Here is a 23,795-nt window from a genome sequence, read left to right as displayed (position 1 = left end):
CTGATCTTCTAGGCCACAAATTGTTTAGGTAATTAATACCTTTATTGTAGGTTCTATTCCGAATGCCTACTTCCTCCTGCCTCTCTTTTTCCTCCTCTGGTACAACTCCTGATGGCTATTGAGGTGGTGTCATGCTTGGGCAATATTTGGATTGTGCCTTTTTGCACCACGATTTGCTTTCCTTGTATGGGTGTGTTTTAACTTTTATTGTAAAGGTAATACATATTCTCTAAAACATTCAAACAACATAGAAGCTAGAAAGAAAGCCTCCATTCCTCAAGAGTTAATTTGTATCCCTAATGTATTTGGACTTTGTCACAGGTCCATATATGCAAGTTCACTCACTCTATAAGGACATCCTTGTAATTTATAATTTATTCAATGATTCCTCTATTGGTGGACATGTCTCTTAAACTTTATTTAAAACTACATGAATGTAGAGTAAATTTACACACGTAAGTAAACTTTGAGATAATTGAATTTTTAAGCATCAAACTTTAATATTATTTTTAGAAAAATACTGCAGAAAATGGACCACTTATACACGACTCATTTGCTCAGTATCCACATCATTACTATGCAGAGCTCTCAGAAATGTGTGATTTGTGGAACTACTTGTCTCTAGGTGAAATGGCCTGTTCCTATTAAGTTGTTGTGCCTCCCCCTTTACTAGTGCTTTATTGAGATACTAGAGGCCCAGTGCACGAAATGCGTGCACTCAGGGGGGTCCCTCAGCCTGGCCTGTGCCCTCTCTCAGTCCAGGAACCCTCAGGGGATGTCCGACTGCCACAGAGGCAGGAGAGGCTACCGTCACTGCCACTGCCACTGTGCTCGCCAGCTGTGAGCCTTGCTCAGGACTTCTGGCTGAGTGGCACTCCCCCTGTGAGTGCACTGACCACCAAGGGCAGCCGTGGGCAAACTACGGCCCGTGGGCCGGATCTGGCCCGTTTGGCTGTTCTATCCGGCCCGTGGAGCCGAAAGAGCAGAGGGTTCTCTTGCTCTCCCCTCTGCTCCTTTACTTTGAATTTATATTAGTTCACACAAACACTCCATCCATGCTTTTGTTCCGGCCCTCCGGTCCAGTTTAAGAATCCATTGTGGCCCTTGAGTCAAAAAGTTTGCCCACCCCTGACCAAGGGGCAGCTCCTGCATTGAGCATCTACCCCTGGTGATCAGTGCACTTCATAGCGACCAGTCATTCCACCATTTGGTTGATTTGCATGTTAGCCTTTTAATATCTACACTGAAAGAGAAACATGCAAATTAACCATCACTCCACTACACCCACAAACCACGCCCACCAGCCAATCAGGAGCGAGTATGCAAATTAACCCAACCAAGATGGCGGCCAGGATGGAGTGAGCAGGAGGCTTGGGTTTTCCCGGCGATGGAGGAAGCCAAGCTTTCCGCCCGCTCTGGCCGACCCTGGCCTCCACTCAAGGCTACAAAGTTTCAATTATAGAAGATAAATAAATCCCAACAAAAATGGCTGTGGCCACAGAGCAAGCAGGAGGCTTGGCTCTGCTCAAAGCTACGAAGTTTCAATTATAGAAGATAAATAAATCCCAGATACCAGGGTCTCCGCTTGGGTCGCCAGGGGGCGTGGCTGGCCTGCAAACCAGCACAGGCCCTTCACCCAGGCCACCCCACACCCAAGGGAACCCCCACCCTGATCTGGGACACCCTTCAGGGCAAACCAGCCGGCCCCCACCAGTGCACCAGGCCTCTATCCTGTCTGATAAAATAGTAATATGCAAATTGACCATCACTCCAACACACAAGATGGCTGCCCCTATGTGGTCAAAGATCCTGCCCCCATGTGGACACAAGATGGCCACCACAAGATGGCCAGCAGGGGAGGGCAGTTGGGAGGGACCAGGCTGGCAGAGGAGGGAAGTTGGGGGCAACTGGGCCTGCAGGGAAGGGCAGTTGGGAGGGACCAGGCCCTCAGGGGAGGGCAGTTGGGGGGGACCAGGCCTGCAGGGGAGGGCAGTTAGGGGTGACCAGGCCTGCAGGGGAGGGCAGTTAGGGGCAATCAGGCTGGCAGGGAGCAGTTAGGCATCAATCAGGCTGTCAGGGGAGTGGTTAGGGAGTGATCAGGCTGGCAGGCAGAAGCGGTTAGGTGCAATCAGGAAGGCAGGCAGGCGAGCAGTTGGGAGCCAGCAGTCCTGGATTGTGAGAGGGCAGTCGGACATTCCTCGAGGGGTCCCAGATTGGAGAGGGTGCAGGGTGGGCTGAGGGACACACCCCCCCGTGGACCGAGCCTGTAGTATAGGATAATTAACATACCTTGCAATTCACTTATCCACAGTGTACAGTCCAGTGGCTTTTAGTATAGTTTCAGAGTTGTGCAACCATAACCCCAGTCTATTTTGGAAGATTTTTATTTTACCAAAAGAAACCCCTGTATCCCCTATCCATCACCTCTCCAATCTCCCCATTCCTTACCCACCCACTCCCCCTCAACTGAGGCATTCTGTCTCTAAAGCACTTCATATAAATGGAGCTATAGTATATAACATGTGGTCCTTGATGTTAATGGGAACTTAAGCTGTTAATTTTTCTCTGTAAAAAAATGGTATTGTAAGAAATTTGCTTGTGTGCATCTTTGGGTATATATTCTAGTATTCTTTGGAATGAATTCATTTTGTTTGAAAAGATTTGATTTCTGATTTTATTAAATACTGCCTTTGGGGAGAATGAGTTGACAGTAAATATGTGCTCCAGCTAGCCATTTGATGCCACACATTTTGTGAGACCCTCGGTATCGGTGGGCATTTCCAATATTTTCCATTGTTAGTAGGGTAGATGAAAAATGGTATTGCGTTAATTAGGGAAGTTGAGCATATTTGTTAGTCTTTTGTTTCTTATTTTCCTTTGTTGTAGTTGGGTTGTTTCTTCCTAATTTTTAGAAACTCTACATTCTGAGCATCAGTCCTTTGGTTCTTGTGTATTGCAAACATTTTCTACCTTCATCATGTAGCTTCCATGAACCTGTGTCTTTGCTAGGTATGCCGGGACTTTCTTTTCCACAAGTGACCTGTGCTACACAACTTAGCAGATATTGCTGGTTCTCTTTTTCTGTGGAACAAGATCAGATGTGTAAACAAGCAATGGACATATAGGCTCTGCAGTTGTGCAGGATTGCACATCCCTCTCAGTGCCCAGCCAGCATTCAGTCGTCAGTCAGGGTTTGTGGGACAGACATGATTGGCAGTTAGGATGATCCTCCAGGGAGCAGATGGTTTTTACATAGTCAAGTCAAACAGAAAGCCCCAAACAAATAGTTTTATTTAAGGAACACAAATTTATATGTGGCCTTTGTGGCTTATTTTCATGTAACCAATTTAAATTGGGATTACTTCAGAGTATAGAGCCAACTGTCGGATTTCAATAGAGTGGGTCTACTTTGAACCTTCAGGCTCTACTACTTAGTTGCTGGACAGACTTCGACATCAGGCCCTGTGGTGGCCCACCAATGGCAGAGGACCAAAGAAGTCCTGGCTTCGTAGGACAGGACTCCCAGCCTTTTTCAAAAACATATATTTTATTGATTTCAGAGAGGAAGGGAAAGGGAGATTGAGATAGAAACATCAGTGATGAGAAAGAATCATTGATTGGCTGCCTCCTACATGACCCCCTCTGGGGATCAAGCCCACAATGTGGGCATGTGCCCTGACCGGGAATTGAATTGTGACCTCCTGGTTCATAGGTCGATGCTCAACCACTGAGCCATGCTGGCCAGGCTAGCCAGCCATTTAAATGGGAGGTGCATATAGCCAAATTATGTAAAAGTCATAAAATAATTAAAACCAGAACACCTTAGAGTTGTGGTATTGATTAAGCTATAATTTCCTTTTTAATAATATGACCAAAGGAATTCTGAGAGCTTCTGGAGGCTGCCCTGCTAACCTGGCAGGCTAGCCCGAGGGGCACCCACATCCTCTGCAGCACAGCAAGGGAGGCATCTATCTGGCAGGCTTGACCAGATGGGTGTATGGGGTTGGCAGCCAAGTTCCGAACACTGGAACCATCTTAGCTCTGGTGGACCAGAAAGCTCTTCTTTGAGTAGTGCTTTCAAGGCCATGGTGGCTTTCTTTTCTTTCTTTTTCTTTTTAAATTAATATTTTATTGAATTTATTGGTGTGACATTGGTTATTAATTATGTAGCTTTCAGGTGTATAATTCTATACTACATCATCTGTATGTTGTATTATGTTCACCACCCAAAGTCAAGTCTCCTTTTGTTACCAACTTATCGCCCCTTTAACACTCTCCCCAGTGGGAACATATCGCAGAGGGAACATTTGGAAATGAAATGTAGAGTCCTTAACATGGCCTTCATGGTCCTTCACAGCCTTGGTCCTGTCCACCTTGTATCTGAACATCTCCCATCTTCTGCATTGCCACTCTATTTAGAATGTGTTTCTTTAGGTTCTCTGCCAAACTGGCTCATTTACATTCGTGGTTTCGACCTGTGCCCTTTTCTTTGTGGCTCTGTTAATACTGTTTTCCCCTGCATTGCAGTTGTCCCCTCTTGTCTCTTCCCATAGCTTATCTGCCTGCTCCGTCCTGAGCTCCAGAGCCCCTCCCAGCTCTTGGCACACACAAGACGATTGATAAGTGGTAGGTTGACTAATTTCTGAGAGAAGAGTGTGGGCTCTGCCCAGTCCCGGCCAGAAATGCTTGCCTTCACCTCCCAGGTTCTTCCTGTCTGGGAAAGATGTGTTAGAAATAATTAGAATGTCTTCTTCGTTGTTACTGTGATTGCAGGCAAATAGGGCATGTCCACCGTCTAGGGATGCTTGAAGTCCTTGGTAATGGCACCGTAATGGATTAGAAGTGATCTTTTTGAAGCATAGTTGAAGTTTTCCACTTAGGACCACATTCAGAAATTGACTACTTCTGGGAGGCTTCACTTTCCTAGTCAGGCACAGAGGGAGTGAGGGCCGGAAAGTGTTTTTGTTTCCTTGGAGCCAGTGGGCAGTGTTGTTTTTGTCTGTGACTGGACAAGCAGGGGCCATGTTGCCTTGTTGGTACCTGCTTCTCCCCACCCTGTGGCCATGAGGGTGGTAAACTTTGGGAGCCACTGACTCAAGGAAGGGAGAAAATACTGACTTGAGGTGAGAGTGGAGTAATTCAGATCCGAGAGTCCTCACGTTTGTATTCTTGTAAGAATTTCAGTCCCTGGTTACCTCAGGTTACCTCCAGGGACTGGCTGTATTCCATGGTCTCTCATCTGAGGCCTAATATTGTCTTAGACCAGCGGTCGCCAACCTTTCGGACCTCACAGACCACCAGCGACCCACGGACCACCGGTTGGTGACCACTGCTCCAAAGGTTTCCTTAAACCAGCAGTCGCCAACCTTTTGGACCTCGCGGACCACCAGCGATCCACGGACCACCGGTTGGCGACCACTGCCTTAGACGACTTGCACAGAGGGAAGTGGAGTTGACTTCACAGTTACTGAGTTTTCTCACAGAACCATATGTTCTCTCCAAGTGGCAGGAAGTTGTTTCCCAGCTCACAGGAGGCTCTGGTTTCTTAGGGAGTGTGGCAGCTCCCAGCCTGGGTGTCCCTCATGACTGCCCACCTTCCTTTGGGTTGCTGTGTCCCCCTGACAGGTCAGTGCTGCCCTGGCTTGTGGACACCCTCCCTTTATAATTGGTTGGTTTCAGCGCCCTGTATCTTAGTCCTGCTCAGTACACCTTCTGTGTCTCTTGGTTTGTCAACTGCCTTTTGCTCTTTGTGAGCTTGAAGCTAGGTTCTATACATTGAAGATTGTTTTGGGCCAGACCATCAAGAAATTGATTGTATTTGGATTCCTCCAAAAAATAGTAATGGAGCTGTGCCTGAGAGCTGAAGGTGGGTCTTGTGATTTAGTTGTTTGGAGCCATTTTGTAGAGTTCTGGTTCTTTGATGTGAAGAACTACTTAGGGACCAGATCTGTTTGAGAAAGAACTGGCTACAAAACTTGCAGCAGGGTGAAAATCATAGTTCAGAGTTATTTGCTGTACATTATGCAAGTGGGGTGGGGGAGGGAAAGCCCTCAAACTAGAAACAATCATCTGTAAGGGAATGCTTGAGTAAATCATGACATAATGCTATTGTGCTGTTCAAAATTAAATCCATGTATCCATGTGCATATTTATGCATATGTGCATGTATGTTGACTCAGGATAGCTGTAATTGATCCATGTATTATGATTAGTGTACCGTTTTCTTTTCCAGACAGAAGTTCATGCACATATGTCTGTATGTGAACATTGAGAAAGCCTGGAAGGTGACATATCAAACAGCGGATTCCTTCCCATTTGGCTCGCAGGGGAGAAGGTCATTGTTTCCCGGAATGCATCTCTGCAGCCCTTGCCTTGCCATTGTGAGCAGTGAGCATTTCATTCTTGAAAATCCAAAAGTAAAAATAAATACTAAAGCGGGACCTGCACAAAAATATTTATAGCAGCTTTATTCATACTATCCCCAAAACTGGAAACAACCCAGATGTTAGCAGGTGTGAGCGGTCAGATAATGGTGTATCTTTGCCATGGAACCCTACTTGGCAATGTATGTTTCAAGGGAGTCACACTGAATGTTGAAAGGCCTTCCAAAAGGTTACATACCTATGTCCATTTCTGTAACATCATTGAAATGGCAAATTACAGATGTGGAGATTAGTCATTGCCAGGGTTTGGGGGGGGGGCACACGTAAGGGACATGGGTATGGCTGTGAAAGTGCACTTTGAGGGTCCTTGTGTTGGGATTGTTCAGTATCATGGACTGTGGTGAACACATAAACAGACTCATGTCATAAAATGAGTACAAGTGAATAGGAATTGGGTTAGTATCTTGTGTCAACGTCAGTATTTTGGTTGTGATGATACTTTGCAAAATCGTACTTTTGGGGGAAAATTGGGTAAAGGGAAAGGGATCTCTGTTATTTCTATAGTAATTGTGAACCCGTGATATCACAATGAGTTTCATAGAAACATGAAATTGAGGAATATAGAAGTTGTGCAGGACTACAGGTTATGTTGAGAGTGGACGTTGTAAAAAGTGTATATTCATAGAGTTAAGAATCTCACAGCATCGTGTCTCTATGCTTAGGACTTTCTTTCTTCTTTATTTTCTTTCTGACTAGGGCCTCTGCATTCATTTGGCTGCTCCATCAAACTTGTATCTAAGGAGTGAGCATGCCTCCTTGAGGAAAGGGCCACATGGGCACATAGTATATTAGGGAGGAAAGGTAGAGAAAGAACAAGGTCTGCCATGGCTTTATAGACCTGGATTCCTCCTGTGGCAGTGCCCTCAGAGTGCCTGGCTGTGACGCATTCTGGTAACATGATCTCTCTCATCCCACTTTGCCTCAACCAGGGGCTGTGATCACTACCTGAGATCCAGTAGGGGGCCAGTAAATGGGAGCTACTGGTTCATGAACTACTTCAAGCAAACGAGGTGTTGCTCGCACTGCCCCAGGACAACAGACATGAGCTCTCCTCCCCAGCTCTCCTCCCAGCGACCTTCCTGGAGATCTTTGCTCTGTATGCCTACCCAGGCATCTGTATGGAAGCTTTTCCTGCCTCAACTCCCAGGCTGCCCTTTTTCTTCATCCATCCATTCATTATTTAACTAGAGGCCTGGTACACGAAATTCGTGCAGGGGCAGGTGGGAACACCCCTCAGTCCAGCCTGCCCCCTCTCCAATCCGGGACCCCTCTGGGGATGTCCAACTGCCGGTTTAGGCCCAATCCTCAGGAAATCCCTCTCACAATCCGGGACCGCTGGCTCCTAACTGCTCACCTGCTTGCCTGCCTGATGGTCCCTAACTGACCCCCCCCCACCACCACCACCACCAGCCTGATCACTCCTAACTGCCTCTGCTTGCTGGCCTGATGGCCCCTAACTGCCTCTGCCTGCTGGTCTGGTCACCCCTAACTGCCCCCCCAGCCAGCCTGATTGCCCCTAACTGCCCACCCCCCCCTGCCGGTCTGATCACCCCTTACTGTCCCCCCTCCCCCACCTGATCACCCCTTACTGCCCCTCCCTCCCCCGCTGCCAGCCTGGTCACCCCCAACTGCCACCCCCTGCCGGCCTGATCGCCCCACACAGCCTGCTGTTTGGTTGTTACTGTTACTGTGATGGTGTCCTGGACATTTTGCATATTCCTCTATTATTAGTATAGATTTATTGGGGTGACATTGGTTAATAAAATCAAACAGGTTTCCAGTATGCCATTATTTAATACCATCTACATAGTGCATTGTGAATTCACCACCCAAAGTGAAGTCTCTTTCCACTTTCTTTTCTCCTTTTAATTGTGTGAGAATTTCAGATATGCTTGTGCGGATGCTTCATGCTAAAATTTTCCATATATAAATTTAATGTTAATATTCCTTGCTTCTTAGGCTTGAAGGTTTGCTGTGTTGTCTTTTACACACACACACACACACACACACACATATTTTTATTGATTTTAGAGAGGAAGGAAGAGGGAGAGAGAGAAACATCAATGATGAGAGAGAATCTTTGATTGGCTGCCTCCTGCACGTCCCCTACTGGGGATCAAGCCCGCAACCCAGGCATATGCTCTTGGCCAGAATCGAACCTGGGACCCTTCAGTCTGCAGGCTCTATCCATTGAGCCAAACCAGCTAGGGCTGTTGTCTTTTTAAAAGAAGGTTTGCTGTGTCCCCATGTACTCCTCACCTGGTTTCCAGTCGTTAGCAACTTAAATCAACAACTAAGAAACTAGTAACCTATTTTTTTTTTTAATTTTCTAAGAGTTTATTTGAATCAAGCTAACAACATATACAGGGGAACAAGATCTCAAATGCTCCCAACCAGATCGCAACCCCCCCCCCCTCCACAATTAACCCTGTTAACATCCCCATTCTGTTTCTGGGCTATTATGCCCCCCACCCCCCCTTTTTTACTGTTACCATATTGGACAGTCATTTATTAAATATCCTAAATATTTAAAAAAATAAATCAAGTATTCAGTTTTTCTAGTGTCAAACTTTTTGCCATAGAAAATAGAACGGTTGATAAATTACATGTTACAATTAAGCTACATCAAGTTTAATAACTGCACACCATTTTCTTTTGTGGTTGTGCTTTAGTGTTTTACAGATTTCTAAACTACTTCTTTGCAATGTACAGGTTCACAGTAAGAATATATGCACATTTTACATAGGAATGGTTCTTTTTAACTATACATATAGAGAACCTAACATGGTAGTATTGTGTCATAAAAGCCACCCTATAGAGCTAGATACTTTGCCTTTTGAAGGTGATTATTTAAATTGTTGAAGTTGCTTGAATCTGTTTCTGGTCCTTATTTTGTGGGGAATTAAAAAAAAAAAAAAAAAAGAATGTTGAGGCATAGAGCTCCTAGAGATTCTATGCAGTCACTCTGATGTGGATGAGAGAACCCTCCCCTCCCCCAACCCAGCAGATTCTGCTGCAGAGCCATGCAGACATGGCTGGAAACCACAGACTTGGACAAGAAGGTGACTCAGGAGTTCAGATTGGAGTCTTGAATGCTGCTTGATAGGTTTCCAGAACCAATACTGATATTTCTGAGCTGTCCTTCTGAAATATATTTGGGATTGACAATTAAGAAATGAGTATGCAGAAAGATACCAGTGTTCTAATTTATCTCGATAACTTCTATTTTATGTAATATGCTTTAAAATGTGTTCAATGCTGGGAGAGAGGTGAGGAGGGGAAGACCAAACAGAATGGGGCGGGGGGGGGGGCGTTGACTTGGAATTCAGGGTGATCTGGTAGAGTTGGGATTAAGATGTGCAGTTAAAGGCTTGCTTGACCACTTCAGGGACTAAGTTGGTAATTCGTAATCTGCTATTTTAACCGAGTCCTGGTTTTGCTCACCGGATTGTGTCACTAGGTGGGAAATTCAAGGAGGACTCTGGGGGACTGAGTGAACACTGAATCTGAGGAATGCCTGGGTCTTTGTGGTCTTGAAACTATCTTAGTTGAAAGGCTGGGAAGTTTTATTGTGGTGTTTGGTTTCCCCAAACCCAGCCTTTTTGGGAGAGGTTTGAGAAATCTTTATGAAGTGACAGAAAATGTCAAAGCCAATACATTGGAATTTTATTTTTCATCTATTAGCTCATTCAGGAGATTCAGGTGCCAAATTAGTGCTGCATCATTTCCATAGCAATTGGCCATGTTCTCTGGGTTAGTAGGTCTGTTATGACATCACAAATGAAAATCATCAGGAAGGAAAGCTGACATAAGCATAGGCATCCTCAGTAAAAGAGGAGGATATAGAGGATTTGTAACTAGCTAAGGTAGTCTTTTGTGTGTTTCTAAACTCACTCTTTAAAAAAAGTATTTTGTGTCTTTTTACATATATATTAAAATTATGCCTTTGATACTTATCACAAGATTTGTTGTCAAAAGGCTTACCCATGAGTAATAGAAATGATTTCTGTTGTTTTTCTGAGTGTCAGTGTATATTTTGCATTGATAATTGGCTTTTTTTCACCCTGCAGACATCTGGCCTATCGGGGACTTTTTTTATCTGTTTATTTGAGGCATTCCATATTGTCATTAGTGTTTGCCAAACATGTCTCCAGTCTTATTATTTGAGATTGTTGTGTATCAAAAGATTAGTGTTGTTCATATGGGCTAAATGAGAGTTGACACATCTGGGAAAATTCCAGCTGTGTGGTACATAAAATTCAGGAGCAGGATCACTATAGCAATAAATATATGTATACACCAATCTTGCACCCTTTTGATGATAAGGAAGGCAGTTTATCATTTAGGATATTTCTGGAAGCCTAGTACAGACTTTTTGTGGTTATTGGGTACTTTCACTTAATTCTGATCCAGGGATTTACTGTGTCTTAATTAAATTTTTAATCCTCTTGCTGAACTAACTCGTTTAATGAGTTGCTTTTAAAAACTGGATATTCAGTCCCTTAAGAGCTAGACTTGAGTTGCCAACTTTCTTCAAAGGTCCCATGGCAATTGGTTGGGAGCTTCATGGGGCCTGTTGTCCTGGATTCTCATGTACATGGTGGACTAATTAGGACTTTGTGCCATTTCACATCCACTGACCCCCATCTCTATGCTTATGAAGGGTGGGAAAGAGCAAATTGGTCAGTCTACCTGAAATGTGTACCTTGGTGTGTAAAAGATGGGGTATTGCCCAGGAGAACCCCGTTCACCTGTTTATTCTACCTGCCTTGCCTTCTGGGGTCAACTCAGAGAAATCCTATTTTCATTAACAATAGAACAGGAGCTCTTGTTTCATAAAATATTAGGCTCTCTTCATTCACCATATTGCAGTTAATTTTGCTGCCGAAAAACTGGTCCAATTTATTCATTTTTTCCCACCCCACACTAAGGTGTTGTGGATGGTGATCTATAAGATCTCTTGAATTGATCTTTACTTTTATTAGTACTGTAACTTCTGGTGAAAAAAGTGCTCTATCTCAAGCCACCAAAACAAATCTTTAAAAATACTTTCTTTCAACAATAATCTGAATTCACTTGGATCTCAGAATCATGGGTCAGGCAAGTTATCACTTGCCATAGTTTAGATTGCTTACCTTTACATAACACCCTGTTTTTTAGGAGCAATGCTTTGTTTTGTGCACAGAGAATTATTTGTCATATTTGCATTTGCTCATTATAAACCATACTTTAAAGCAGTTGCAGTCGGACAGGTTTAAACCAAGGAACTAAATTAAAAGTATTAGGGCATGTGTCAAACAAACTACTTTAAAATTTATAGTACATTCACATGATGGGAGTGTGTGTATATGGTGAAAAATACTCTTCAGCTTCTATAGAACCTCTTAATAGTTGCTGCATTTTTTGCTTGGTTCTTAATTTTTTTTAACTTGATTTGAATTTTAACTTGAATTTTCCATATAGGTACCCAGCTGTGCAATATTCTATCGGTGTATTGTGTGTTATTAATTTCATAAGCCTCCTCAGGACTTTTTACTTTTTCCTCATATAATATTTCTGTGGTGTTTTCATGTAGTTAATTTTGGAGGATAAATGTGGGTGAAAGACATTTTGGCCACAGTACCTGGATTTTTTATTGCTTTTTAAGCACATGTTTCAGAGTTTGAGCTAGTTAAGCAACGGTAAAAGGAATTTCTCTTTGCCATATTTTCCCTCCACCAATTTTTTCTGTCGGGGTGTAGTGGTCAAGGGACCACTTTAGAAAAAGGTTTATTTTTAACAATAGTTTTTAACTTGTTAATTTAAGTGTACATATTGATATTTAATAGAACAACTTAATTAAGAGTGTTAAGATTGGAACTGGTCTGTCGAAATGTGGTGGTAATGCCAGTTTCTTGGCTTCCAATGATTTCTAAGGTATGTGTGATGCTTAAGAAGGGTAAAAGGACAGTTTATATGGTTGAGAGATGTAACCTGATAGTTTGGGGTTTTGGAGTGTCTAGAGAGGGAAAGGTATGGTGCTATCCATGGTGCTGAACTGAACCGAACCGTGCTGATCTAAATGCTGGAAAGACTCTAAAAATATTGGAGGCCGAGGACACACCTATGTACATATTTTTAAAACCAAATCTCTTGTTTGTAGTTGAGACTGTTTAATTTCTATAGAAGTGCTGATGCCCCAGGGAAAGCTCAGTGCACAGGCAATGTGGGGACCAGCATTAGTTGCAAAGAGCTATTTTGATATGTGGAAGATGGCAAGGATCTAAAAATGTGAAATATGGCCCTTTTGGCCAGTAGATACTATTTAAGTCCTGGCTTTCCATCATTTTTTCCACTCCCCTCTTCTTTTACATCATGGACCTATGCCAGTGTAAGAAGATGGTTTTTAAATTAATTGGTAAAAATAGTAATGAGAATGTTACAGTTAGAATTGATGCCTTATATTTCCAAGCCATTGCTTAAAAGTTTTGAATCCACACTTCTGATTCTATGTAAATGTTTTCCAAGACATATTTTCAGCAAGCATTCAGAATAACAAAATCATTTTATTAGTTTCTCAGTCCTTTCTGGACTCTATACATGCCATTTCTCCCAGGAGCCTCCTTCCCAATTCCCCGTGCCCCCCAAAAATCACACGTTTCAGAGTTTGAGCAAGTTAAGCAATGGTAAAAGGAATGGTTTTTATTTATTTATTTTTAAATATATTTTATTGATTTTTACAGAGAGGAAGGGAGAGGGATAGAGAGTTAGAAACATCGATCAGCTGCCTCCTGCACACTCCCTACTGGAGATGTGCCCACAACCAAGGTACATGCCCTTGACCAGAATCGAACCTGGGACCCTTCAGTCCACAGGCCTACGCTCTATCCACTGAGCCAAACCGGTTAGGGCAAAAGGAATGGTTTTTTAAAATCCTCAACATCTTCTCTAGGATCGATTGGTTTTAATGGGTAGGAAACCTACTTCAAAGTAAATATCATTGCAGATGGAGCAGATTACTATGTGGTATGGTGCATGTTAAAGTACATTTAGCATTTTGGAAATCAACCCAAGTTCATATTTAGTAAATATACTAGTAAATGCCTTTTGGGTTAGAGTGCATTTATTTTGACACAGTTGAAACTGATTAGTGCCTAGAAATCATCAAAAGTACCAGTATATTTTTATTTAAGCCAAGAAGGTAAAAACCATGGAATTTCTTTGTTTTCTTTAAAGCTGGAGATACAGATGACCCACCAAGAATTACTCAAAACCCTGTTATCAACGGGAATGTAGCCATGAGTGATGGGCACAACAACACAGAGGAAGACATGGAGGATGGTAAGTACGTGTGGTTTGCTTACTTGCACCAGACAGAAACTCTGTCAGAAACACAAGTAGATGTGATGCCTATTTCTTCCTCAAGTTCTTCTGAGTTTCTTAAAAGTAGCTAGTTTTTAGGAGGTTGTGCCTGAAGAAAAATTGGGCGTTGAATTGGTGTTAAGTTCAAGATTACCTACAAATTTCAAGGTAAGTTGATTCTCCCCAGCCTAGGTGAGAAGGTTTAAATGCAGAAGTTTATAATTTTATAACAGGTACACAAGCCTGCAATTTTCCGGCCACTGTTAGTATTCAGATTAACTACATGTTACTCTCCTTTCCTCCTTGTTGGCAGCAAGATACTTCCAGACATTGGAACTTGGCTTTCCATTGCATTCTTAGTGCAGTGTGTCTATCAGTGTCTGTATCCCACTCCTGTTAGGTGTGAAATCAGACCAAGCTTTGGACTTCATTCTCCCACACTAACTTTAGGTCTATATGTTCTATGCAAAAAACATATGCATATGTACATGCATGGACATTTTATGCCTAGGGAATCGTTTTCTTTTGAGGCATTTTCTTTTTTATAATTTATTAGATTATGTGACCTGTACATTGGCAAGGTCAAAAATCGTGAGCAGGTAGCAGTCAGTCATCACTTTATGCAGCCCCTGGAATCTTGCAGTGTAATATGAAACCATGTTCTGTCAAAAGCATGTCCATCAATCCTCATGAGGGTTGTGTCCTTCCCAGGGGTGTAACGGGGCAGTTGAAAGAAACTTCATCAGCCACGGGCTGCACCACCAGAAGGACTGCTGTTCAGACCTCCTGCCAAAAGTTCAGCCTCCATGAGAAACTGCAGCCGTAGTTGAGATTTCTCTGACAGTGCGGTTTACCCCCTGGCAGCTGGCTGAGGCAATATCTGAGGAAGGTAAAGAAGAGTGGTCTAAACCCCGCTGCTTTGTTACTTGTGGAGTGCGCTTTCCACTCTAGACCAAGGGCAACGGTGTGGGTGTGGTCTCTGGTTGCTGGGCTCTTGGTTTTATTTTAGACACCGGAGATGCCTTAAGTAATTCAGAGTGTAGTGGGAAGGCACAGCCAGGTCTGATGTGCCAGGTGTGAGTGAAGGACCAATTCTAACCACTTGTGGAGTAATAGCTGGTCCAACCCAGTCACAGCACTCTCAGTCTAGTTTCCACAGAGCAATTTCAATCTGATATTTCCACTGGTGTTTTTATGGGCAGAGGGTTTGGGAGAAGGCACTGGTGTAGATAAAAGGGCATGTGTCTCAGCCTCAACTCTCTTGCCTTTTTGGGTGGGTCATTCTTTGTTGTAGGTGGCTGTCCTGTGCATTAAAGGACACTAGTGTCATACCACCCTCACCCCCCTAGTTGTGACAACCAAATGTCTAGATACTGCCAGTTGTCTCTTTAGAGCCGGAATGGCCTTATTTGTGAACCACTTATATGAGATCATAATGTATGTAAAATCCCTTTTCTCTCAAGGCAATTTTACTAAATTATTAGTACTAAGTAATGATGCTGAACCATAGAACCGAAAAATGGAAATGCTCCTGCCGTGAATTACCACATGGAAAAAGCATATTATAGGAGAAAGTAGAGTGGTCTTCAATAGCACTTTCTTCCTGGTTTGGATTTTAGGTGCTTTTTGAAAGGCCCAAGAGTAAGAGAATGAAAAAAAGATCATTTCTGTTTGATGGCAAAGGGAGCAGGAGGGAGGTGGTTCTCATTCTAGGCGTAGAAGCCTTACTTAAGGGCACCATTTTCCCAGCCATCATGTGTATTTCAAAACACTCTTCTGCAGGACGTAAGTGTGTTGTGGATCTAGGAAGTTTGAGGAGTGCTAGGTTAAACAAGTTTCTGTAGTATAGGTCTCTGAGTCATTCAGTATCCGAACATCTTTCTCCAAAAGACTCTTGGTTAATGATTCCCCGAAACTCTGGACTTTAGAACCCCTTTTCCCCGAATCTCCTTTTAACACCTCAATCTGGAAAACGCTGGATTTCAATGATCAATGCCATAACTGTGCAGAGAGGCCTTAGTAAGGCACATTTTCTATATAAAAGTTAAGTAGCTAATACACAGTTTGGAAAAATGTTTGTGAGGTAGAGGGCATAAATCCTGTTAACAGAGTTGAGGACAAGTGTCAAATCATTTCCTAGTTGTGCGCACCTACTGTACTTTGATGTTAGTGTCTTACTGTCTTTCCTGAGATGACCATGAGAAGTTTTAGAGCAAGTGCAGCCTCTGCAGATCTAGAGGGATCTAGATTGAGATTGTTAGTACCCATGAAACAAGTAATTTCTGGAAATTCACTAGGGTTTTGTGAAGCCTTGTATTCCAGGCTTGATACAATTAACTGCAAGAGTGCCATTTGGGAAAACTTCACTCTAACCTTTCTGATTCAGAAAACCCAAGTATTTTATCCTCCTCTACTTTTTCACGAAACTAAACCCAGGCCAGGACACTGGCCTTACCTGCAAAGATAAGATTGTAAGAATAAGCAAAATGGTAGCTGGGGACTAGATGGGAGCTGCTGCTGCTGCTGCTGCTGCTGCTGCTGCTGCTGCTGCTGCTGCTGCTGCTGCTGCTCTTCGGAGACAGGATGGGAAAGTAGCGGCTTATCAAGTTTTCTGATTGAGGATGTCTGATGGCAGCAGTTAACACAGCTCATTGTTCTATTATTTACAATAGAAAGATTCTTGGAGTGATAGGTGCTCTGTGGCATCCTGGCAGTTTAGTGTCTTTGTTTGGATGAAATACTAATACTGCAAGATGTGGGGTATCCTTCATAATTCCAGGTTTACTGCTTTCTTAAAACATTTTTAATTTTGAAGTAATTATAGACACAGGAAGTTGCAAAAATTGTACATAGAATCCCAAGGACCTTTCATCCATTTTCTTGGGCAAACACTTATATTAGCCTGTTGTAATTCCTTATAGGGCTTTATCAGGCCAGCCTTATCTGTCAAAGGTGGGTTTCAAGTAAGCTTCTCTTATTTTGATCTTTTTGTATTCAAAATAATTTTGAATTATTAAATTAGTATAAATAATTTTTAGTGATAGAGTAAGATTTCTATTTACTTGAAATCTTACATTAAATTTCCTGTTTAGGAAGATAAGTTCTAAAGATGTGCCTTCATTGTGAGGCAGAATCTCACATCTAGTGTATAATTCAACAAGTGTGAACTGAGTACCATGAGCCAGGTTGGCACCAGGCTCAGGGCACTGAGCCTCTGTCGGGCCTGCCATCGCATGGACTCAGTGCCACGCTGACTTCAACTATTGTTGGGTCCTATTTAATATTTAAAGTTGAATTTAGAAATTGACTTAAATTCTGAAGAACAGAAAAGCACTGATATGTGTCAGTTTTTAATCTATGTAAGAATCTAATCCTACTTATAGCTGAATTGTATCTGAAAACAAAATCATAATTAGAAGAGAGGTGAGACCTTGCAGCCTCAAAATCTTTAGGCCCAGGAGTGAGTGTCCTGGGGTGCTTTTCATTTGGTTCTGTTCAGTTCCTCTATTAGTGTAAAACAGGTCAGTTTTATTGAGATCTGTGTTTGGTGGAGTGTTGGAATGGCATCCTACAAATCAGAGGCAGGGTCATTGTGCTTAGCGTTGACAGATCTTGAGTATTAAAACTCCCGTGGTCACTTTGTAAAACACCTGAGATAAGATGAGCCAGTAAACCTCAGGAAGCCTCAGTTTCCTTGTCTATCAAGTGGGAATTAAGTACTAGCTGTCCTTGCTTACTTGCAGAATTTAAATACCACTCAAATGTGATCTGTGTGTCTATGAAAAAGTGGCCTGCTTTTCTCCTGAGCCATTCTAGACACCACTCTCTTAAGCAAGTTTCTTGCCTTTTCAGTGGACTTTATTATCCATTAAGGGGATTAGGGTTGCCTGCCACTAGGAGAGGCTTGAATTCAGAATGCGATCACCTCTTAGATGTGACTAACCCCTGCTCAGCTACTCTCCTTTTAAAGGGCTTCACTGTAAACTGCCGAGCAGTGTCATGTGTAGGAAAAATTATTAGGGATGAAGAAAGAGTGTTTAAAAGAAGGTAAAAATGCTGTCACATGTACATTTGGTTTTTCTTTCTTTGGTGAAGAATATTAACCTCTCATGAGGGCTGATGGACATGTTTTCCTAAGAACAAATTCAGTTAGTCACAAATCAAGTAGTTTGTGTACACTGAGAAGTCTGCATCCTGAGCACTCAGCTGTCTCGGTGCAGTTTGGAGACTGAAGGATGAAGGGAGGGAGTGTTCTCTTAATCCACTCTTCTTCCCCTAAGCCTCCAGTCTCATTGGGTACCTCAGGAGCCAGTCGGGCAGGATGTCAAAATAGCACCTGATTCTTAAAAAAAGTTCCATGCCCCTTCTATTCTGTAAACTAATTGTGGCTCCTCAAGGTGTGGCCCTTGGTCCCCTGCCCGTCTGTGAACTGTTCCCAATCTGCAAGGGGATAGGTACAGAAAGTGAGAGGAAGCATTTAGAAACATGTACCTTGCTGTGGCAGTTTTACGATGCTTTATTCATGAAGTGCAGGCAGTGATAGATTGGCGGGTGGCCTTGGGAGGACCACTCCTTCACACAAGGAGTCTGAGAAGTGTCAATATGGACACTGCTGGGTTTGTCAGAGCTAATCCGGTGCTTGTGTCAATTGTAAATAACTAGCCACCATCAGTAAAAGCTGGAATTCTAAAGTTTGTGACATTAGTTGAATGTCTACTAACAAGCACTACAACAACACATTGCTTTTTATTGGAGAAAATCCTAATTCCTTAAATTGCCCTTTAGTCTCATTGAGTAATAAAGAATACCCTTTTTTTTTCTCTTTTTTTGCTAGGGAGTCCAGGCTGATGTTTCACAAAAATTGTGAACTAATGAAGTTATTTAACCTTTATTTGTAGGCTAACTTTTCAGCAATCTTTTTGTCTCTAAACAGTGCCGCGCTTCCTTGGGAATAGCCCTTTAGCCAAAAGGCCACCTGTGTTTGCAAGTTCAGCGCCCCCTTTGTTTTTCCTCTTCAGCTCAGCCCAAGTCTCAAGGCTTTTTCTTTTCCTCCGCAACCCCTGACCTTGACAGATGTCACATGTTTCATCCCTTCTCTCCAAAGCTCCTCCACGCACTAAGAATTATGTGAGAAGTAAGAAGTAGAATAGCTGTTCTTATCACACTGGACTCTTAAATCTAGGAGGGAAGGCAGGTGTGTGTTGTTAGCCTCCTGAATTTGGGGTTTCATTCACACAGAAGCTGCATATCATTGTGCTGTTTTAGGTTATTAGTAAATTGGGCTGATGTTATTTTTCCAGAGAGCTAGGTTTTAGCAGCTAGTTGATGTTGTGTAGAATAGTTTATTCCTGTTTGTTGGTGCTTTCAGGGCTGTTTTACGGGCTCTGATTGACAGTCACATGTTTTCTTGCAGACACGAGTTGGCGCTCCGAGGCAACCTTTCAGTTCACTGTCGAGCGCTTCAGCAGACTGAGTGAGTCGGTCCTTAGCCCTCCGTGTTTTGTGCGAAATCTGCCATGGAAGATTATGGTGATGCCACGCTTTTATCCAGACAGACCACACCAAAAAAGCGTAGGATTCTTTCTCCAGTGCAATGCTGAATCTGATTCCACGTAAGACAGTTTAAATGATGCAATTACAAATCCACAGATAGTTATAATACATTGGAAGTCAAATTTGATTGGCCTCTTTTTGAATTTTTTTTTTTTAAATTTCCTTACTGCCTTTACAGTCCTTTGATTTTAAATTAGATTAAATGCATTTCCCTCTTTAAAACTCACCGGTAGGTATTATATCCAAACTAAAATGATATGTATTTTTCTTGCATTTACAAAACTAAAGTTTGTATGAACACGGAATTAGGGCCCAGTGGATTAGCTGAATACTGGTTACCAGGCTTAATTTCTTTTCAGCAGTAAGTCTCCAAGGGGAAAATTTTGGCTAAGAAAAATTATTTAGGCTGACATCTTTCTCATTTTGTGTTAATCAGTTCATATGGGTCATTCAAAAAATTCAAATGAAAACATGGGAGGGTTCTACAACATGAGCCTATTTGGCTTACTTTAGAGAATAATTTTTATTCATGTAATTTTTAAAAAGAGGTATACTATAAAATGTCCTTAGAAATAAGAAGTGTCTTGGTGGTTTCTTATTGAGGTGAAGCCAAAGATTAGAGGTTTCACATTTTCTGCCTACTTACAAAAAGTTTCTTTACTCTTCTTTCCTTTAATTAAAAACTGTCACTGTTCAGTGCTTATCAGTTCCCTTAGTTGTGACACTGTTTGAAGGGATTCCAGATCACTTTGTCACCAAGCTGCTTCCTGGACCACATCTGCATAGACTCCCTGTCACCTCCTGATTGTGGTTCTTTGGTGCCCCCTGGGGAAGGTTGCCCTCCCCAGAGGGCACTGGTTCTAGTTCTGCTAAAGCTCCAGGGAACACAGCTCATTTTTATTTTTTATTTTACTTGAATTTTTAGGAAGTGCCAAGCCCATTTTATGGTGCAGCCAGGGCTGTATTCAGATTAAAATTTTTTCCCCCTATGTTCACATTGTGATCAGATCTAATGAGTATTGGGCTAGATTCTAGTCTCACAGCTTTAGCCTGAACAGTTGGGAAGCACAGTGAGCCATCCACATCCAGCATAAGGATCCAGAGCAAGTGGAAGTGCCGAGGTGATAGCCCTGCTGTGCTAAGTATTTCAGTGAGTTTGCAGCCCGTTCAGAGTTCATTCATAACATTCCTTTATAAGCTCTACTTGCATTGTAAACCTTATGGTGGACTTGTAGAGTGGCATATCTTTTTGTTTTTTAAAACGTTTTTATTGATTTTCTTCAGAGAGAGGAAAGGAGAGGGATGAAGAGATAGAAATATTGATCTGCTGCCTCCCGTACACTCCCTACTGGGGACGGAGTCCGAAACCTGTCCATGTGCCCTGACTGGGAATTGAACCAGCGACCTCTTGGCTTATGGGTCCTCGTTCAACCACTGAGTCACACCCACCAGTATCTTTTTTCTTTTTAAGCATCGATCCAGAGGCCCTTTGTGTTCTGCCCAAAATGTGACTGACAGCATCTATTGCCATGTTTCTTGGTTGTGATTCGGTACCCATGCTTAGAGTTTCTCAGGAACCCCTGGTGCAGCCCTGTCAAAGGCCTGTGTGGGAGGTACTCTTGAGAACTTGACAGCTACAGCACCTATGAGCCACCAGGGGCAGGAATGATTCTTAGAAGTGATGACATCTTTATTAGTAGAACCATTTTTTTCCTATTCTTTTCTTTCTTTTAAATGTATTTTTATGGATTTCAGAGAGGAAGGGAGAGAGAGATAGAAACATCTATGATGAGAGAGAGTCCTTGATTGGCTGCCTCCTGCATGCCCCCCACTGGGGATTGAGCCCACAACCTGGGCATGTGCCCTGAACGGAATCAAACCTGGGACCCTTCAGTCTGCAGGCCAACACTCTATTCACTGAGCCAAACCAGCTAGGGCTTTTCCTATCCTTTTCAAAGAATATCAATAGACTGTAAGCTGACCCCAAAGCTGTAGTCTCTTATAAAATCTAAACATGTACTTTATAGATATACCCATAAGAAACTTGAAGTAAACTTTTGAAAAATTAATAAAATAATAAAACCAATCAGTACATAGGAGCACCCCAAAACCCTATCAGCTTTTTTCTCCGTTAAAGGTAAATGTGTCCTTCTCAATCCCTCCAAAAGAGAAAAACAATAAGTATGGGAATTTTTGTGTGCTGTGTTTTTAAAAATGTAAACATCAGTGAAATACGTTACCTAAGTCTTAGATTATTTTCTTTAAACAGGTCGTGGTCTTGTCATGCACAAGCGGTGCTGAAGATAATAAATTACAGAGATGACGAGAAGTCATTCAGTCGTCGTATTAGTCATTTGTTCTTCCATAAAGAAAATGATTGGGGATTTTCCAATTTTATGGCCTGGAGTGTAAGTAACAGTGGGTTTAGCCTGAATAACCTGAGCATCATTCTGTGTTACCCTAAATCTTTTATTTTTCAAGGCCTTCTATTTATTTTAGAAAAAGTTGGCCAGGTATCTATATGTGGTTTTGTTTCTTAGCTAAGCTTTTAGCAGCCAACAGGACTCAAGTCTCAACATTTGGTCAAAATTGATAAGTTAGTTTATAGCTTTCCTGATAGGTACATTTCCTTTAAAAGAAATAATACCAATTGGGGTCCTTTCCTCAGTTAGACATGGTGCCAGGGTGGTTGTAGGTACCTTCCTGAATTCTCAAGTCAGTTCATTGTGGGTGCTTTTTGCAGAGGTGGAAATACTCTCCTAGCATGAGTTCTCTGGAACCTCCATCCCCGCTTTGATGAGCAGAGTCTGATCCTTTAATTTCTATGCTCTGGCATTGCACCTCCATTGCCTCCGGGATTCCTCCTTTTGTTTAAAGAACACTGTTTAAAATAAACCAAGAATACTACAAAATGAAGCATAATTGGGATGCTTGAAAAAGTAGCACTTTAATTTATTAAGCACAGGACACTGGGATAATTACCTTGCTGGAATGAAGGGAGCATTTGTGTGATCTTATGCAAGTTGAATATTCTTTTTTTAAATTTTTTTTATAGGAAGTGACTGATCCTGAGAAAGGATTTATAGATGATGACAAAGTGACTTTTGAAGTCTTTGTACAGGCGGATGCTCCCCATGGAGTTGCGTAAGTTTTTCTTTAATTGGGTGCTGTTATGAAATGTGTTTTGTGCTGTAGTGAGGGCAACATTCGCATACTATCAGAGATGCATGTATTTTACAGATAAGCACCCTCTCTGCTGCCCCATTGGCACACATGGAACACACAGACATATATGCAGCTTCACATTCACTGCTTTGTTTAGTAGATTTATAGAGCAGTTTCCTTATGCCAGACCCTGCTGTGTACTAAGAATATAATTTAGGGTCAAGAAGACAGCCTTGGGTTTCTGTCCTCAAAGAATGTACATGCTGGTCTGGTAAAGGAGTAAGACCAGTATGTAAATAACTACAGCAGGAGTGGCTCTGTTTTATTTTGAAGAGGTCAGGGATGTACAAATTTGGGAGCATCAGCGTGTCCTGAAGGGGGCCCAGCCCACTGATCAGTGAAGTAGTGAGTGGGGTGCCACAGAGCTTAGAGGAGGGCCTGCTAGGAGATGCTTCGGTCACTCATCCAGGAAGTTCTGTGTGCAAGAGGAAGTGTTGGCCTTAAAGAGTGGATTGGGTGACTGGGTGATGAGGAGGGACAGTGGAATTTGGGAGTAGGGAGAACGACATGAGTGAAGACACCAGCAGGAAAGTTTGGGATTGGGCAGAGTATCAGGAAAGTGTGAAGAGTAGAACTGAAGGCTGAGATGATAAATTGGGATCATGTTATAGAAGAAAAACACTTCTAAAATAAAAATATATTTCAGAGGAAGGAAGCGGGAGAGAGAGAGAGAGAAACATTAATGATGTTTCAGTGATGAAAGAATCATTGATTGGCTGCTTCCTACCCGCCTTCCACTGGGGATTGGTATCGAGCCCACAACCCTGATCGGGAATCAAACTGTGACTTCCTGGTTCATAGGTCGACACTCAACCACTGAGCCACATCAGCTGGGCCCAACACACTTTTTAAGGCCCAAAGCAAAATAATAATACTTTGTCCAGGAAGAAGTTAAGTGACAGATTCCAGTGTCTTGCTTGTGATATTTTGTTTCTATATGGCCCTCCTCTTGGCAAGAGTGCACCATTGGTTGACCCTGATGGAATGGGACAGAGAACAGTGGAGTGGCCCTGAAGGAGCTGTTACTTAGTCCAGGTCCTGGCTAATGTGGCCTGGGGGTGGCACTGGCAATTTTTTAAAAAGCAAATAACATTAATTAGTTTTATGTTAATTGGACTGATACCGGAGCAGTTAGGCTTTTTTTGAGTAGCCTTTTCAAAACACACACGCTGTATTCTGATATCAAGTGGGGGGCTGAAACAAGGTATTGCTAATTAAGTTTTTTGATCTCCC

The 23,795-nt window shown here is 42.5% G+C and overlaps 1 protein-coding gene across 2 annotated transcripts in view; it reads left to right on the top strand.

The window, feature by feature from the left end:
- The window catches only part of USP7 (ubiquitin specific peptidase 7), a 70,212-nt gene that overhangs the window by 21,336 nt on the left and 25,081 nt on the right, over positions 1-23,795 (top strand). The window contains exons 2-5 of one of the 2 annotated variants that reach the window (XM_080677104.1): positions 13,659-13,763; positions 19,198-19,396; positions 21,607-21,745; positions 22,393-22,481. In XM_080677104.1, coding sequence (XP_080533230.1) covers positions 13,659-13,763; positions 19,198-19,396; positions 21,607-21,745; positions 22,393-22,481 — 532 coding nt within the window. Of the gene's footprint in view, positions 1-13,658; positions 13,764-14,495; positions 14,674-19,197; positions 19,397-21,606; positions 21,746-22,392; positions 22,482-23,795 lie in introns of those variants that run through there. The other variant, XM_080677103.1, reaches the window with a different exon arrangement.

Source organism: Plecotus auritus, assembly GCF_963455305.1.
Source record: "Plecotus auritus genome assembly, chromosome: 7".
Classification (NCBI taxonomy): domain Eukaryota; kingdom Metazoa; phylum Chordata; class Mammalia; order Chiroptera; family Vespertilionidae; genus Plecotus; species Plecotus auritus.
This window is presented reverse-complemented; position numbering and strand designations above follow the sequence as displayed.